Source organism: Corvus brachyrhynchos, unplaced genomic scaffold, assembly GCF_000691975.1.
Source record: "Corvus brachyrhynchos isolate BGI_N302 unplaced genomic scaffold, ASM69197v1 scaffold444, whole genome shotgun sequence".
Taxonomy (NCBI): Eukaryota; Metazoa; Chordata; class Aves; order Passeriformes; family Corvidae; genus Corvus; species Corvus brachyrhynchos.
The window spans coordinates 1,043,990-1,063,631 of record NW_008237886.1 but is presented as its reverse complement, the minus strand read 5'-3'; the positions used below and the strand labels follow the sequence as shown (position 1 = coordinate 1,063,631).

Genomic DNA, 19,642 nt, shown 5'->3' with positions numbered 1-19,642 from the left:
GCAGTATCCTAGAACAAGTGTTTACTCAGCAAAGATATTGTGTGACTCATAACATCAACTATTCTGTAGACATCAAGACTAATTATGTATTCTTATCTTCTTTCAAGGTTTGAGAGTTAGTATCAGCCACCCAATCAATACTATTCCTGACTAAACTTAATAAAATCTAAGCTAGCTCAAGTTTTGCTTAAGATTACTGTAGTAAATCTTTGTACCAGGCTAAGGAAAAGTAGTTTTAAGTTATTTTCTTTCCTTTAATACAAGAATTCTAAATAGAGGAAGGACATAACTAAGTTTATGGCAGCAAGTGTTCGTTCTTTTCACCTGCACTCTACAGAGTAGTTTTTGGGCAGACCAGAATCTGTGCTACAGGAGCAGATGCAGGCTGGACATACAAACGAAGAATAGGATATAGTAGGAACAGTATGAGGAATGGTATGAGGAAAGTATAGTTTCTTTTTGAGAAAAGTCTGAAAACAGACATAAATCGCACCAGACCACCACAATCCAGGCTTTGCTCTTAATAACACAGTTCAGTCCTTATATAATGTCTCATTATATATCAAGATAAGAAAACACATGTTCTCAAATTCCTTTAGAAATACAAATATGTAAGTAAGTCATTGTGGTGCAAATATGAATGCTTGGAGAACTTTGTAACAGGAAGGGACATCAAGTGTCTGGCAGCATCTTAACGTTTCACTTCACTGGGTTTCCTATGCCTTAATGCTCTAGTGCACTCAGTAAACTTGGATAATGTTCTTAAAAATATACAAAAGCCACAGGAAAATACTTCATTTTCCATTAAACCATAACTGTTCAAAAGACAGCAGTTTTGTTTGTCCACCTGCCTCCAGAGCACCTATGCCACATTTGAGAACAGAGGATGGGGACTCTTAAGTAGCCCAGCTCAAATGTGTTTGTGTTGAATCCTGAGAGAAACTGTAGGAGATGCCAGGTCCTGCAGTCTTCTGCTTCCAGGAATCCTGTGATGTCCTTATGGAATACAGACTCTGAGGCAAAAATGCTTTTCTGAGCTTTTTAAAAAACTGTTCACGTTAATGAGCTATGTGAAATTTTATAGACCGGTTTCATGATTGAACAGGTCTTAAAATTTTGGAATCTCTGGTGGTGATTATGACCTTGATGGAGTGAAAATTAGCACAAATCTAGAATGATAGTTAAAGCTAAGCTTAAACACATGGGGATCTTCTTCTCAAAATCTTCTGGAGAATTAAGGATCTGTACCAACTTGTAGTTAACATTATCTCAAGTATCACTCTACTTGTGTTTCCCTGTCTGAAAGATTTCAGTTCATTATCATCTGGGCTATAACATGGACCTATCACCACTGTTTTTCCTGGCTGCGGTAAGTAAAAAGATATTAAACCCTGACTTTCTTAACCTAATCAAATAAGGGCTTCATGCTTCAATTGCCTTGCTATTCAACCTCACAAATAGGAAGGTAGAGATGGTTTTAATCAAAGAGTACCTGGCTGCAAGATATATATAAATACAGAAATATGTGGATGCTTGTAAAGAGCACGGGCAAAATACACTGAAGATGACAAAGACTGCTGGTTTTATCAAGGCCTTTGAAACAAATTAAAATTGCCACAGCTAATTATCAGTACAGAGGTATTGCTGCTACTTAATGATAATATGGACATACCTGTAAATAAAATGTTCCCTTAGGTTGAGCATATAGCATTAAAAAGCTATAATCCAAATTCTGTTTAGTTCTCCACCTAAACATAAGCAGCAAATTCTGATAAGCTTTTTGAGGGGGTTGCAATGGTTATTTCTATAATAAGAGAACTTCTAATGCTCTGCATTTTTTGTCTCTACAATAAAATTGTAAGGTTGAGTATTCTAACCCATTGTTAAGTGCAAAAGCATTCCTCTACAATCAGTGTAAACATTTGTAAATAATTTGATTTTCCTATAAAAGTTAACATTAAATAAACAAAAAATTTTCATCTGTCAGTGGAGCTTGAAACAAAATGTCTAACAAGTTGTTCATGTCAAATGACTTAAAAGATTCTACTCATTTTATGAAGAGTAGAGGTAAACACACATGGATTATTTAAAGATGAAAAAGTAAGTGGTTTTACATCTGTACAGCACAAAACCAGGTTGATAAACTTAATTTTCGGGTTTAAATATAAACACATATTTTGGACAGTCTCTCATTTTACCAGATGATGAAGTTGATGTTTGATAATCAACACTGAAAGACTAGAGAGTAATTTATCAGTATTTAATTAACATAAAAGTGTAACTGATCCAAATTATAAGTATGTAAACTTGTTTATGGTCTATGGTATAAACACATAAGGTTTATCTATAAAGCCAATATACATACACACATATTTATAAATATACTAGCTGATTTCCTCCAGCCTAAACTCTCAGTACGGCAGCTCTCTTGCTGCATTGTTGCAGTGGCTTCTGATAAATTAGTTATTGTTGGTTGAAAGAAAATTACTTTCCTCCAATAAATAATTGGTTTTTAGCTTATAATCCCTGTCTTAGTGAATTTGGGGCACATGAGTGAATGAAATCACCATTTAGGATATATTAACAGTAGATAAAAAGTCGATGATCACCAAAAGTTAGGTCATTAATTAAACCCACAGTAGCTGTCAGTAGTTAGCTAGAGGGCCACATGGGGTTTCCTCTGTGTGTTCACAAAGCCTCTCCCTTATGAGTTACATTAAAGATTTTTCTATTTTTTCCTTTATGACCAGATGAAATAGCTTATTGCCTGTTGGCATTATCCATGTGGTTTAAAACCTGTTGGATGCCTAAAGTCAAGACCCAAAGGAGATGCCTTGGCTCTTATCCTGAAGCTGATGTGCAGCATAGCTTTTCTCAAGATCCCCTTGTAAATTTTTTTTACAAATACAATGGAGGTCCTTTAGCTCTGAAATGCAAAAACATTATCAGCTCAAATAATGCTGACTTTTTCTGAATTTTCTATTTTACACTCTTAGTAAAAGTTCTTAGGTTTTATATAGCCATCTTACCTTACTCTGTCCTCAGAATCTCCAAGTGTTTTCTTCAGGTTGGAAAGATCTGGGTAATAAGAAGCAGGAGGAGAAATAACCTCTAGGGCTCCAGACTGGACTTCTCTGGGGAAGCTGAGAAGAGAATCTTAGTGAGACCCTATCCCTCAAAAAGACTTTTAAGGGCAACCACAGACAGCAGCTCCCCGAAGTTAAGTCTGCTTCTCCAGAAGTGGAATTCACAACTCTAGCAAAGAAACTGACGGCAAATTTGGAACCAAGAAGGAGTCTTTAACAACCATTAGAACAGACAGGTCAAGAACTCATCCAAGTCTCAGAAAACACTGGAGAGAAGTGTGTCAGAAATCCTGCCCCTCCTGCATCTGTAGATGCTTACTAACACTCCTGATAGTTGCCAAAATGCAGCAGTAATTCACAACCAAATCTACTACCTAGAACAACACACAACTGTTCCCCCTTGCATGAAAGCTCCCAGTTTCCCTACCCTTGCTCCAACTCTAATTCTACTTTCTAAGCAAAATTGTGCTGTCACAGAGCAGGAGTTTAAAATGGGGAGTCTAGATCTAGTGTCTGCTCCAAGGATTAAATTTTCCATTTAAAGAGACATTGAAAAAATGTGTAACCTACTTTGGGAGCTAAACCTTGAAGTCAAATCTCCCCCTTCCTCCAAAAAACCCACAAAACAACCAGCTAAAAAAACCAAACAAAAAACCACCAACCAACCAAACAAAAACCTCAACAAAGACAAACAAACAGACAAACAAAAATTTTAAAACCCCAACACAAAACAGGTAGAGCTTTCAAAACTGAGTTTCCCATTTCCTATGATTAGTAAAAATAGGTAACACTAAAAGTTAAACACATCAGAGTACCAGCATTATGGAAAAAAAAAAAATCAATCTTACTGTGTAACCCTGACAAAGCAAATACTCTGCAGAACTTTTGCAAAAGCCAAAAAGAAATAAAAAAAATTATCTGAGTGCTTAAATTGCTGTAGGGATTGTACCTTGGCAGTGCCAAGGACTGCCTCTTCCCCTTGTCCTTGCCACAGTACTCCCAGCTGAGCTAAACCTTCTGGAGGCAGGAAATGATGAATATTACTTAGCTAACAGCCTCAGTGTGAGGAGTCTTCTGGGGGAAACCCACACACAAAATACAGGGGGAAACCCTTGAGTGAAGGAGGATGTGCAGAAACCCTCAAATGAGGAGGAAAAGATCAACTCCCCCAGGGATCTTGTTCAAGAAAAATAAGAGCAAGCAGAACTGCAGGGCTGTATAGTCAGTGGGGACCTAATACATGTAGTCTCAGGTGCATGAATTACATCATTAATTTTGTGGGGAAAAAGCTTAGGCAGAAGTAAATATTTATCAGAGATTTAAGCTGAGATCTTGACTGGTTAGTTAAAGCACATTTATCAAATAAGAAACGAAAAATAAATTGATATACATCCTTCTGTTCTGAATTTCACGGTGTGTTATGGCACACATACTGAGAGTGCACCTTTGCCTCATTACTGAGCAGTTCCATTTCAGTGTTGAAATGTTCTGATTCTTTCCATAAAAGCTCAAAATGTGTTCACACTGGTGGTTGAGTGTTACACTCTGAGGGACTTACCTGGTTTTAACACTTTCTGAAACCCTCTTAACATACTCTACATCCACCTAAAGAAAAGAAGGGAGGGTTTCATTAAAAGTCACCCATTCTTGTATTAAACAACACTTTGTAGGGAATATTTATACACAAATACTTAATTGTTATTCTCTAATTTTTTTCCTTCCAAACAAACGTGGTATGTTACAGCAGCATTTCTACTAAAGAACAGTATGGACTTTTCAAGCCAATGAAACTGTCAATGCAGTTCACTTTTGCTTCCAACTATCTCCAGCTGCCAATTCTGCACTTCGTTATTCACTGCTTTTGCAGAAGGCCAGGCTATTTTCTGGCTAAAAATCTGTTCAGCTATGCCAGTAAAGCACAGCCACGTAACTGTCAGTAAAAAGAGCTGTTTCAGGTTAATCATCCAAAAATCACAAAAGAGGCCTAGGGCTGATGAGAAAAAAATCACCTAAGCAAAATATTCTAAAGCCAGTAATACTTAAAATTTTTATTTCATTTCTTCCTAATATAACAAACTTACAACTCTTTGTTTGGAAATTTTGAGTACATTCATTACTGCTGTTTCAAAAAAAGTAACAGTTTTAGTGTGCAAAACATCTGTTAACTACATTAAGAGTACAAAGTTTTATGGATGTGATTTCTAAAGCAACACAATAACTGTCTTAGGAGTTCAGATTTTTTCTTTAACTAAACAAATAATTGTTACCGATTATATATTTAATTTGCAGTAAGTAAAAAAAAAAAAAGTGAAGAACTGTGCTAAGAAAAATAATACACAGAACTTAAAACTCACTCTCAGTCAATAAGTTACTCAAGCTTAACCCATGATGTAAACATTTACCTTGTTCTTTTAAAACTTTGTGAGAAAAAGGAAAGTGTGGATTCATGACCAGTGAACACACCTGTCCTCCTCTCATAAAAAAATGTTCTTATCACCTCTCATAGCAGCATGGTTATCTGCTCCAATTTACTGCATGGCTGAAAAAATGGAAGCTGTGAGAACATGACTTTTGGGTTGGGTAAAAAGGGAGAGTAATTCTTAGAATGGCAGTTTAATCCTTAATTGGCTGATATGGACTATTACTACAACCGCAGCTCCTGTTTGTTCAAAGTGTCACACTAGGATTCTCCACAGTGGGAAACTATTCACAAGTTAACCCTTAAAAACTCACAGAATTCTCTGAAGCCCTGTAATAAGAAGTTTACCTGAATGGCAGCCAGGCAAAGCTCATCACTGCCAGGGCTCTTCATTGGGAAATACCAACTGCAAAGTAAGTTCAGCTCCTAAAAACTATGCTGAAGAGGAACTACAGCCAATACAACTGGTCCTCTGTACTCATCATTGTGATCCAAACAGAAAAGTGGAAGCCATGGCCAAACTTATTAAAGTGAACTATACTCTGTTTGACACTTTTACACCTGCAAAAGTGATGACTAAACCATAAAAAAAGCAAACTGTAACTGTTAATGAATACATGTATAAATTTAACGTTGTCTATGAAAGGAAAAAGAAACATGAAGAATAAATATAAAGTCTGAATAATTGCACAGTCTTTTTACCTTCTAGAAGCTTTACTAGCTAAATCCCTTCTGTAGCTTTTTTTCTGATGTAATCAAGATATTTTTGAGTGAGAAAAAAAAATGTATTTATCCCTAATATCTTACGTTGAGCATTGTTTACTTTCCCAAACATGTTCAAGGCTCTGAACAGTTTTCTTTTGCATGGGAAATGCCAAAACACATGCAGAAGGCTCCAATATGTCAAGATGCTTTGCAAGATATATGTTATCAAACCAGCAGATAAATAAATTGAAAATTTGTTAGACTAAGTTTATGTTCTTCAGGTTCTATAGCACTTTTCTGTGGAGAACTTACATTTCATTCTGGAAGCGGAAGACCTTACATTCAGAGATAAATAATGAGTTCATATGGTTTTGTTGGAAAATCTGACCCAATGACTGTGTTGGTAAATGTAATATGACTTTTTACCCTCAATCTTCTGCATTACAGGTTTTTTTTCCACAAACGAACATTGAGGCACTAACTGCTCACCATCTCCTCTAGCCCTGAAGAAATCCCTCCCAAAGGCCAAGTTAACAGTATTTTGCAGCCTCTCCTGCAATATTACACTTAGACATAAATCTCCATTTTGTCTAACAGCATTCTGCACCTTTCCACGCAAACTTACCTCTGCTATAAAGATGATTATTATGCAGTCCTTCTTTTGCTCTTCAGAAAGTTTGTACAGTAGGGAATGCAATGTATCAATCAGGTAATTTTGTTTTTCCCTTTTCACTGTAGGAATACCCATCACCAGGGAGACTGCAAAGAGAGAATGCCACAAGCCACGTAATTTTAAGGGAAATTGAAATTACATTTTAATTTTGATTTGATGTGACCATGAAACTTGGCAACAGTTAATATTTCCTTAGCACTGTGACAGCATTTGCTCTACTACCTGGAAGGAGAGATACCTCCAGCTATGTTTAGTTTAGAGACACCTGTGTCTGTGTTATAAACACCAGGTCTAGATTTGAGAACTTAGAGATGCCACTACCTCTGGCAAACACGTAGGTGTTTGCTGCTGAGATTCAGAAGTGAGTATTGCAAAATAAGTGCTTGCTCTTGCTTTGGAGATCTATGTAGGAAGGGTTAAACCAACACTGCTCTAGTGAGCAGGTTCTCACAGGAAGTGAATGCTGTGTATCTCAGAAAGAAATCCAATTCAAAAATCCTTCTGAGCAGTTTAATTGATATGCATCAATGATTTTCATAGCATCAATAAGAAGAAAAGAACTAAGATGTTGTTGTTATTAAAAATAAAGGAACTGAAATTGTCCCTGGCAAAGACTTCACTAGTAGCAAATGACTCCACTGTGCTGTATTATATCATTAGACCATAAGCAGCATGTCTCTTTTTTCATTAGTATGGGCATTACTTAAATCAGTGGCCAAACATAGCTCAGTAAACCTGTGGAATCTTAGTCCTTGCAGATGATTTCCATTCTCCAAAATCTCAGAAGGCTGGTGAGGAAGCAACAGTTTGAAATAAAACAGTAGGTGCAGTTAGTGACTTGCTTCTCACTTTTAACTTCCATGCCGGTGTCAGCTCAAAACCACCAAAGTGCCAATGTTCCCTCCCAGCACATATCCTGCTAAACCACTGGGGTTTGTTTCATTTTATATACTGAAGGCCATCCTGTACTTATTAAACTGCAGTCTTGCTATTGTGATTTTCCTGTACAAATAAAAGAAGATTAAACATAGAGTATTTTTTCATTAGTGACACTGAATCTATGGGGCACTGCAGTGAGAACTACAACACTAGATCACATTGCTACAACTACACCTATTAATGAGAAGTCTGTAGAAAGTTATCCATTGTCATAAGCATGGTCCAGGGCTTGGGGTTTTTTTTAGTTAAATCAAAAATCACTGCCAAAGTTTCTTCATACAAAATCATCCTAAAGAAAAGTAAAAATTTCAACAAAATACAAAACTCAGCAGAATGGTTGACTAGTTTCTTCTTTGCTTACTATTTTTGCATGTTTCTTTTACCTGGCACATGACAGTTAGAACAATGCATTTAAAATTTGTATTATAGTTCACTGGAATTCATTATGATTTCTACAGGTGTCAGCTGATTTCTCATGTGGATGAAAAAGCTATATTGAAGATATATTAATATCCTTTAAATTATCACATCACCTTTCCCTTTGCTTCTCACATTGGCAAACTGAATGCATTGTAAATTCGCCTTGGCTTCCTCATCCATAATAATTTTGTGTGGAAAAAAATGTCAGCTACTGCATCTTAGCCATATGAATATATGATTAAAACAAAAAATAGTCTTGTTTTTCAATTAAGATTATTTTTTGTTGATATTTCAAAAGGTTTTCAGAATACTTTGAGATAAAGACTTGAAATAGGGGTGGGCATTTTTAAAGTACTTTTGCTATTGCTATTAAAATTCATTCAGCTTGACAACATTAGGAAGTTAAGGGAGAAAATACATTCCAAACTTTTGAGTATGCTTCATTGCTAGAAATTAATATAAAATAAAAACATATAGAAAATCGAAGCCAAACTTTATTTCCTACCTCCAGTTCTCTGTTGCCCAAAAATAACATTTGGGAAAATTGCATCTTCATATTCTCGAAGGTGAGGGAGATAGTAGTACACATTTGTAAGATGCACGGGGAGTTTGCTGGGGAAGTTTAATTCTTTCCACTTCATATCACCTTAAAGACACAACAAACGCAGAGGTACACATGAAGTAAAAAGCCAGCAGAGCAGCCTATTGCTTCACCTGTTTTGCTCAACTGAACACTGGCAGGTTACCACACACAATTCAATCAGAACTATTCCTCAGAAGTGATTATACGTTATATATATTACATTATAAGCTTGAACATCCTGGGAGCACCATCTGTATTTCCCTGTGTCTACACACTTGCAGGATTGAGTCATCTTAAAACACAGTAAGAAGTTATTTTAAAGGCAGCAGTAAAAAACTGTTCAGTTTGGGGGGCTTTTTACATAGTTGGCAAACAATTTTTAAATGAAAAGAAGCACAGATTCTGATTAATAACCTTCTTAACTACTTAATAAACTTAAATGCTTTCCCCAAAAAGTAACACATGGTGGTTTTCACAGCTTGAGCAAAAGTTCTCCGTTTATAAAAAGTCCTATGGTAAAAAGAACGACCATATACAGGCCTTTAAAAACTGTTCAAGAAACAAAAGGCTATAGCAGTTAAGAGAAAAGTAGGGATTTTGTTTTCTTTACTACTTTAAAATAAAGATGAAAACAACAGAATGTTTACTGATTGGGATGGAAAGTTACTTTTTCCAAGAAATGCATCTAAGGTAACTCCCAAAATTTACCACCCTTCAAAGTTACATACAAGTATCACAAAAACCATCATCAGCTTTATTCACTCAGCTCAGATCAAGGAAGGCAGACGCTTACTGAATGGGCAGTATTTTAAGTTTTTAATCTTTCAAAAGATACTCTCACTGAAAATTAGGACCAAAAAGAGATTCCCTACCTTACAGAAAACAGTTTTAAAAACCCCCAAACAAGCATACATGGATGTTATAAACGCATATCGTAATATTGGCTTCTCGCAAGTATTAAGGTGAATATTATATAATGTTAGAAATGCTGTGTGGATGTAGTTTTCTTTCTTTTTAGCAAGAATTTAGCAAGTGTGAGCGGGTAAGATAACCTCCAAGCGAACAGAGGATGAGGCCAAAGTGGCTATCAACACTCTGCCCGGGGGGCAAAGAGGCCCAAAGCTGCTATCAACCCTTACTGTCTGGGGAAGTTAAGAGGCCCACTCTACTATCAACTCTCACCTAGCGAGCCCAGGCCTAAGAATCAAAAGAAATAAAACCGCAAGGCAGAAAAATGCACATGCTCTAAAAAGGCGGAACCAAGGAGTGGCCATGCAGAACAGTTCTGGAAAAGTTTGAATATGCATAAAGAACAGACAGTAAAAATGGTATAAAAAAAGGACTATCCCTGGGCATCAGGTGTGCTCTTGGCAGAGCACCAAGGCACCCGGCCATTACCTCTTTGCTTTATGTGTCTCTTATTGTCTTTTTATTAAACTTTTAAATTCTCAGAGGAGAATGAACCTCGTTTTTCACATGTATATATATGCCCAGACATTTGTGTATGAAAGAGACCCACAAGTCTTTCCATACTGTTAAGCCATTACATATACTGGAATTTTGCTGCATAGAAACGTTTTTTTTTAACCACCTTCACAACTTTGCAAGGACTTTCCTTCTTTATTTGGAAGTAGTACCTATCAAGTATTGGCAAGGGAGTTTAGTTCCATTGACTACAATAAACTTTTTAATTCTGGTTGCATAATGAAACATGGCTGGAATGGGAAGCAGAAGGGTAAGGAAAAATAAAAGGAAAATTATTCAATGATTTAAAAAAATTTCTGCCTTAAATCCTGTGAACTGACAGGTTTAATACTCTCTGAAATTTAGCTGGCTCCAGTAAGAATCAAAAGGAGGGGCAAAGGAAACTTGCAGTCTCCTTTACTGCTGTTTTGTGCATTAGGCAGTAACTCTTTGCCCACGGCATGTGGGGCTACTGGGGGCTGACAACATGACTCTATTCTAAAGCTCCTAAGGCCACCACCCTGCCAATGCTCAGCCCTTTGTTTATACACGTCTGAACAGTCCCAGTGAATTAATATTGGATAAACAGACAAAAACTGACAGGAAAGAACAGGAGAAGAAACAATTCTGACTATACAAAGAAGAAATGCACCTTGTTCCTTCTTCCCCTGTAATAGTCCTGGTTAATTCCCTATTTTAATCTGATTATCAGCCTGCTGTGCTGAATGAAAATAAGTATTGTTAAATGGTAGTTTTCAGTCGCACCCAGATTCTTTCTGAAGTTGGGGTATACTGTGAAATGCCTCCAGCACAGAGATGCCACTTCTAGTTTTCCTTCTCTCCCCAGGGAAGTAGCTCTGCCAATCTCACCAGGAAGGAAGGCAGATCCAGCACAACCACATAATTTATCTTAGGTGACAAAATCAACCTGTCAATCTATGGCATGTAACTACAGTGTGCAGATAGACAGAGATGTACAACAGCCTGTAAGGCAAGGTAACTAGTAAGTTCAGTTAAACAATGGGAAGAAGCCAGGTCACTAAACTTCACATATTGCCATCCTTAAAAAAAAAAAAGCAAAAAAAAAAAGCAGAGATTACCCCTACAAACCTGTGTGGTTTTTTGTCATGTTCATTCTTCTTGCAATTATATGTTTAATTTCATCTAGGGCACTGTTCAGTTCGTGTGATCTTTTTTTATTTTCCTCTTCAGCATACAATAGTCTCTGCTGAAGTTCCAGCAACTGGTGTTGGTACATATCTAAGTCATTTCCTGCAATAAGAACATAATTTCTTTTCTAAAAGGTGATTTGTATGATGGAATGAAGTTAAAGAATAGGAGATTGTCCAGAAAATGACATCACCAAAGCACATAAAAAATAATAAAGTTTATTTAGGAGAAGAAAAAGTCTGGAAGAGTATTAAAAAGGTTGAGTTTAGAGAGCACAGCTGGGTAAAGGTAAATTGAGGACAAAACCAAGAATACGAAATTCATAATAAGGAAAAAGTCAGTGAAAGACTGTGAGTTGCAGGGGAAGGTGCTACATTTTTCACCAAATAACAAATGTTGATGACCCTTTTCACACTGAAAAGTATAATTATGTAATGGCTTGTCTTGTGTATCAAACACTATTAAGAATAAAACAGAGATGTTAAAAGCATCCAGTCTTCATCTATGAGTTACAAAGTGTCTGGAGTATGTTAAGAACTATTACTAAAGATGGTTAATGTAAAGCAATACTTCAGCAACATCAACCCTTCACAACAGAGAGTAAAGAAAGTAGAAGGGGACTTCTGCTTCATTTTGGTCTTGCTGTGGTTTAGTTGGTTGGGTTTGGGTTGGTTTTTTTTTTAGTTAAATGCTGTTACTTAGAGACTTCTTCCATTCTATTTGTAGACTGTGCTGAGTCTTATCTGTGGCAGCTCTCATTTTCTAGGACCCACCATTGTCCCTCTGGAAAAATGAATTCCCAGGGATTCTAACCTGTTAAAGACACTAGAAGCAAAATTCAGAGGTAACACAAATTTGTGAGGATTTGCAGAGGTGCTTCAAACTGGAATTAATTTGCATTTTGGATAAGCAGGGGGTTTTATTTGCATTAAACACAAGTCCTTAATTTAATTGCGAACTGTGTGATTGGAAGACTGAAGTTTAAAACATCTAGGAAGAAGGTGGCTAGAAAAAAGAAGGAAACATGTGGTCTGTATTATCATTATTTACCTCATTAAAATTTTAAAGTATATTTAGTAAAATGCCCATAAAATGAATGCTTCCTAAAATTTTTTGACACTCTTAAAAATGTTTTGACTCGCAAGAAAGGTGTTAGTATCTATGAGCATTTTATACTATGTAGCTATGAACATAAATTTAGCATTGCTGAAGGAAGGGGAAATCTGTGTTATTTCAGCTGCATGCAACAAGACATTTCTACTTGATTGAAATAGGCTTCCCTAAAAAAACTGGAGAATAAAATTAAAAGAAAACAAAAACAAATGGAAGGTCAAAACAGATGAAGAGTCTATCTTTAAACAATATAAAATAGATAAAATAGATTAAAATAGATTTCAAATTTTAAAAATCTGTCACAAGGCATCAGGCTACAGAGCTAGAACACCAAACAAGCTAAATTTTTGGTATACCTAAGGAAGATCCTTTTCATCAGCTACCATGTAGGAATACACTTTTTTGTTTATGCTTTTCTTTTGTAGCTGTGTTTCCAATGCCATAATCCAATCTTTAGGATTTTTTCCTTCAGAATGGATACGAATAAAATGAAAACAGAAGGTTTAAGCTGATTTAGGTGACTGACAGATAATCATCACACCATTTTCATAGCAAGAAAGTGATTCCAGATAGAACATCAATACATGTAAACATAGTGGAGATTTATCTTGCAATTCCAAGACAAATTCAGAAGTATAAGCTAAAGATACAGTCATGGGTGTGAGGTTTTTTTTAAAATTCCAATTTCTAGAAGGAATTAGTAAAGAAATTGCAGACAAATTACAACATCATAGTCCCTCTCTTCACAATCCTCTCAGCTATGTAGTGTCAGTGTGACTCAAAATTACCAATGCCACCACTGGGCTGACATTTTGGCAAGCACCAAGTAATGGCAGTTGTATTTGCTTACTTACAGGTGAGCCTACCAAAATATCACAGGTGCCTCTTGGAAATAAAATGTCAACACTCAACTATCACTGAGTGCACCCAAAGAAGCTGACATTTGTAATCTGCCTTATCTATTTCTTCAGGCCAGAAAAGGGAAACTACATTTTTAAGTCTTTCAGAATTGAACCCTCTGTTCAGTCAGCAGAACAAGATTCTTAGTAATCCCTTGATTTTGATAGCTCAGGAAGCAAGGGTTTGACACAAGGAACATAATATTCACTCACCCTTAGTGAAGAATGAATTTGTTATAAAAATATATAGTTTGAAATAGAACATTAAATGTTCTAAATTTTGCTAGAGCACATGTAAATAAGCAACATTAACTATTACTAAACATTTGGCAAAAAATGTGTGTTTAGAAAGCAATATGAAGCTAAACACACTAAATATTTCAACAGTCATTAAGTTTAAATGGATTTGTGTGTGTGTATGTGTAAAATGTTCTTTCAGCTTCTAATGATCCACAGAGAACTAAAACAGCTGCTTGCAACAGATTGCTTAGAAAGATACAGGGCATTTTTACAAATACCGTGCTTTCTGATAAGGAGGGCCAGGGAGACGGAGCTTTGGGTGCAGCATGAAACATTCTCTGTGCCCAGCAGCAGCCTGACTTGGCAATGCCTTGTTTAACAATGGTTCCATCAGCAGTGAGGAGTGTCAGAATAAAACCAGAAAAGAGCGAGATGAGGACATACAGCAAAACTACAAAAAGCAAATGAAGGTAAAGGAGGCCCTGCAGAGAGACCCCAACAAAACAGAGCTGAGCAATCACCATAGGAAGTTCAGCAAGGGCAAGTGCCAGATTCTGTACCCTGGGATGGGGCAACCCTGGATGTACGGACAGACTGGGGAATGAGAGGCTGGAGAGCAGCGCTGTGGAAAGGGACCTGGGGGTCCTGGCTGATGGAAAGTTGAATGTGAGTCAGCGGTGCCCTGGCAGCCAAGAGGGCCAGCTGTGTCCTGGGGGCATCAGGCACAGCATCGACAGCTGGGCAAGAGAGGGGATTGTCCCGCTCTGCTCTGCACTGGGGCGGCCTCACCTCCAGTGCTGGGGGCAGTTTTGGGTGCCACAATATAAAGACAACATTAAAGCCATTAGAGAGGGTCCAAAGGAGGGGTCTGGAGAGAAAGCCATATGAGGAGTGGCTGAGGTCACTTGGTCTGTTCAGCCTGAGAAGAGAAGACTGAGGAGAGACCTCATTGTGGTCTACAGCTTCCTCGTGAGGGGAAGTGGAGGAGCAGTGGAGGGGCAGTCACTAATCTCTTCCCTGTGGTGACCAGTGACAGGACCCAAGGGAATTGCTTGAAGTTGTGTCAGGGGAGATTTAGGTTGGATATCAGGAAAAGGTTCTTCACTCAGAGGGTGGTTGAGCAGGTTGAACAGGCTCCCCAAGGCAGTGGTCACATCACTAAGCCTGGCAGAGTTCAAGAAGCTTTTGAACAACACTCTTGGGCACATGGTGTGACTCTGTGCAAGGCCAGGATTTGGACTCAATGATTCTTGTGGGTCCCTTCCAACTAAGCATATTCTGGGATTCTATGTAAAGGCTGCTTCTCCCCTTGGTGAGCTGCAGATGAATCACTCTTCTGGGCTAAGAGTGGTTCGCTGAATTTCCCTTCTAGGAAAAGTCAGTGGGGCTACACTGGCTACAAGCCATGAGAGCAAAAAAAGACCCAGCCACCTCCCAGACATAGTGATAGCACTCAAAGCTTTTTCAGTGAATTTTCGGCTCTACTGTAGCTTTCCTCTGACTGTTAACTACACATTGGCATATATACCTATGGATACTATAATTCTAAGATAACAACATTTTAAATGGTTTTAAATGCACTCTTGTGTTATCTCCTAATAGATACATTATATATATAACTTTCTGCACTGCATATTGAAACAGTTTAGAAACAATACTAATCTCTAAAGCAAATACTCATTCTAAAAGCCAACTGATTATTTCTCTTAGCTCCACACACATATACTTCCTCTATGATCATAAATGCTTCCAGTCTCATTAATGATTTCTGGCAATATCTAAGAGATGTGGAATAATTCATCACTATCTTGTCCGAACACTCAAACAGAAAAGAAAATAAGAGGAGAATTTGGAGTGGCAGAAAGGAGGGAAGAAAACACTTCAAAGTCTAGCAGTGAATCTTGTTCCCATTTCTTGATTACAAGCTACACTGTTTATCATACCTAAAGACTGTTTCTTTTAGAAACTGAAATTTCATTAATGGCCTCCTTAAAAGAAAACTATATAAGCACACTAACTGCAAAAGATCTTGTCATACTCTGTGCTTGGAACCACTGCTCAGCTTAATGAGGCATATTAAACCACTGAGGCATGCATTGCACTAATACCTGGCAGTTTATTATCTCCCCGTAACTGATCTGAGAGACCTTTTTGAATCTTGTTACATGCTTTGCATGGTCAGGTTTTGTGCTCTCCAAGTAAGGAAGGAAAAAAATTCCCCAAACAATGCCTCTGTCTCAGGTCAGAACAGCGAGTTCTTAGGCAAACACTTAAATTCAACAATGTGCATTACCTTTAACTACTTTGTTTAGAGTCTTACAGCACAGTATTATTTGTGTCTTCCAAAATGTTTGAGACATCTATTCGCCTTTGACAGTGCCTACATCAGGAGGTACAAGGCAGTGGAGGGACTTTGCATTAACCCAGTGACATCAAAGAAAACACTGTGCCAGCAATTTGGGGCAGGGGAGATAGGGTTCCTCTATTACCATACAGGGCATACTGGGAAGAGAATCAGAATACTTCCAGTATTAAAACAAACACACACCTTACAGAATTAAAGGCAGATCAAAATTAGTAACTGGATTTTAAAAACTCACACCATTGTCTAATGAACATGGACTTGGGTTTGGCATAGAATACTTTTTACTGAACAATTTACATACTGTATCTAACTGAAAATAGATAAGCAAACTTGTTTCAAAGAAAATACAATTTAACTCTAATAATATTTTCTTCAGGCAAACAGTCCTCATTTTATATTTAAAAGTGATCTTAAAACAGTCAGAGCATCACCATATAGGAAAGCAATATTATTAAAATAAGTGAAAAAATATAGACATTGAATGGATATTGCATGGTGTTTGCCCGTAATTGATATACTTCGGTTTTAAGGTAGTACTCATTCACTTCAAGCAATGGCTATTGCTTTGTTCTGGTTGGTATTTCAAATATTTTACTTCTCTTCCTGAGGTAGCAACAACTACTAAATTACACATACATTTAATTAAATGCCTAGCCACTAACTAGGGTATTTCTAGGCAAAAGTCTGTTCCTCAAGACTCAATATACAACACTAGGAAAGCATGAAGGTCGTATGTTTACACTTAAGTACAGGTTATGACAAGACACTGTACAGCAAACAAAGAGAGGTCTGACATGCTCCCTTATCCCTTTCTCTGCAAAACCCAACAATAACTGGCCTCCTTTTTGTACCACAAGATATATGACTAAGTTCCTCTACTCTTTAGGCACTCTCCTGCCTGAAATAACAGTAAGAACCAGCAGACTCTTCAGTTAGTAAATTACACACTTAGAAGCCAGTAAAACTACACAGCTTGGATACACTTCTAAGTCTTGGATACGAATTTTGATATAAAATTTTGCATCAGGAAATACTAAGCTTTAAGTGGACCATTCGAGGCTGTTGTATGTTGGCTTTGTTTTGTTTTGTTTTTTTAATGCCAAAATGCAGAACTACACAAAGAAACTGAGTAAGCTATTGATGGACTGGGAAAAACTCTTTCCTTATCACTCTGTGAATTTCAGCCACATCCCAACTGCATGTTGGGGCAAAACCTGAATGTGCAATAACCTCTGTTTGCTCTCAGTGTCACTGGAAGGAAATGTACACATGAAGGGAAGACATAGCCTACCAGTCAGCTGGGACAGCTGGGAAAAATGGTGATTAAACACAGTCTAGCAGTCCTAGAGAAGACAGGAAGATTGGCTTCTGCATGTTCAGAAATCGGGATAAGCTGTATTGGCTGAAGTGAGAGCAGTGCAATTCAAGACTTCCTTATCAAATCTGTCAATTTGCCACTATTGAATTGAAGCTTTGAGCCAGAGTATGCCAGTTGGGACTGGACAGGAAACCTGCAAAGAACTCCATCACAAACAATAGAATCTCCTGGAGACCTTCACTTGGCTGCACAGCTGAAACAAAGAATCACACCATAGGCAGAAGATGACTGGAAATACAAGAAATGTGTAATCATGCTGTCTGGGCTAGCATGTACATTACTGTACTTCAACGGGGAAAAAAAATATTTCATCAGAGATACCTCTTTAACCCTTTGCAATGATGAAACTCCCCCACCCACCCCTGATTTGTGGAACAAATTAAAAATGTAGATACCAAAAAAATTGGTGATCCTTACATATACTTCTGTGAATGTAATCATATGAACAGTTTCTCTCTTGTTCATTGCACCTCAAAGGAATAACTAAAGAAATTCAGGTTTCACAATGTTTGACTCAACATGTATATTTTAACATGCCTAGATCCTTGTGACAGCATATTTTCAGCATCAATTTCTCCTAACTTCCAAGCAAAGCTTACTTTTAATTTACTTGGACAAAGTATCCTATAAATTTAGGTGAAGAGGGCAGCAACATGTTACAAATCAATTCAAAGAGATTTAATCTTGTAACTCTTGAGAGCATCATGAAGAAGCACATAAGAGATGGTCTGATTTACCTCGTTGCTGTGACTTACAAAAAATTCACTGTTACTCAGCAAACACACCAAAATTTCTTTTTATTCAGGAATACTGTTTCCTCTGAAGAAACTTTATGTAAATTCATAACAAATTTATAATGTGTTTTTGCCTTCTGTTTTTCAAGTGGGTGAAAAAATTGCTACCTCCTTAGACTTACTTTATTATTTTTATATCCTGTGATTTTTTAAATGGATTAGTATTTACATGGAAAACAATAGCTAAAACTGTGTGAGAAAATCACTACATATATTGTAAATGGTATACTATTCCTCAGAACTACAAATCTATATGAAGAGTGTCTTTATGAGAGCAAACAATTTTGGTCAGATGAATTAACATGTGAATTGTAACTCAGTTTCACAAGTAGAAACATCTGCATCATCCTAACAACAGCCTTTCCTATGCTCAAATACAAACTGTTTGCTTCAGACGGGTTTGGCTTGGGGCCTGGGGAGGTACCAAAAATTTCACAGCAAAACCATGCAGGACATGGAACAGGAATTGCTGCAGCAGCCCAGCTGATTGCTCACTAACAGCAGCTTGTGTTCACAAGCACTCCAGAAGATGCTGAAGGAATCACCACGCAACTTTAGACACAGCATTAGCTTTTGCTGAAGATCTGATCATTACCAGTTGTCTTCACAATTACTTTTATCTTTTTTTTTTTTTTTCCTGGCTGCAAAAATATCAGTATATTTAGTATGAAACCTTTGCTTATATTTATAAAGCAATGGGAAAAGTGACTATAAAAACATCTTCCTAACCATAGTTAAAATATATACAGTCTTATCCACAATAACTGAAATCTAGTGACTGTGGTAGATTCTGATCTTTTATTTTTAAGTGAATGAGTGAGGAGCATCTTCCCTGCTATGCCAGTTTAAGTTACGTGTACTCGATTTTAGTCTCACAACTCCAAGTCAATACTCAGGCTACACATAATAGTCAGAAGCAGCACCAAAGAGCCAATTACTTACTGCTGTCATTGACAGCAAATACATTTCAACTCAAATCTCTCAAGCTACCTTTATTGTAAGGCACTGAAAGGTCACTGGCTTAAGCTATTGATTTTTATTTGCACAGAAATCAGGAGAGAGCCAATATCCGACTTAAACTTCAAATATTCAAAGGCTGAAAGGCTCTGAGACTGCGGACAAACTGAACAGGGCTATTATGTACTTTTTATGTTATAGAAGTACTTAAGACCACTAGTCCTAAGCTCGGGTGCCCCGTCCTAATTGTACAAAGATTATTTACTATCCCAAAATCACTGCTATCCAAGAAACAATTAACTAAACAGAAACCTGAGGTAATACTTCAGACTACTGCTGCTTAGTGTGATAGACTGTAGTCAAAAATCAAGAGCAGTCTAAACATTTCAATGGGCAGAGCAGAGAAGTTAACAAAAGTAAGAGGAGATTTAACAAAT

The 19,642-nt window shown here is 37.2% G+C and overlaps 1 protein-coding gene across 1 annotated transcript in view; it reads right to left on the bottom strand.

Moving 5' to 3' along the window:
- The window catches only part of MGAT4D (MGAT4 family member D), a 26,900-nt gene extending 14,482 nt beyond the window's left edge, over nt 1-12,418 (bottom strand). Inside the window, exons 1-6 of the mRNA XM_008632435.2 lie at nt 11,400-12,418; nt 8,748-8,888; nt 6,836-6,969; nt 4,645-4,691; nt 3,030-3,143; nt 1,673-1,748 (exon numbers count right to left, since the gene is read on the bottom strand). Coding sequence (XP_008630657.1) covers nt 1,673-1,748; nt 3,030-3,143; nt 4,645-4,691; nt 6,836-6,969; nt 8,748-8,888; nt 11,400-11,547 — 660 coding nt within the window. The 5' untranslated portion in view covers nt 11,548-12,418. The remainder of the gene's footprint in view (nt 1-1,672; nt 1,749-3,029; nt 3,144-4,644; nt 4,692-6,835; nt 6,970-8,747; nt 8,889-11,399) is intronic.
- Nucleotides 12,419-19,642: the final 7,224 nt, after the last annotated feature.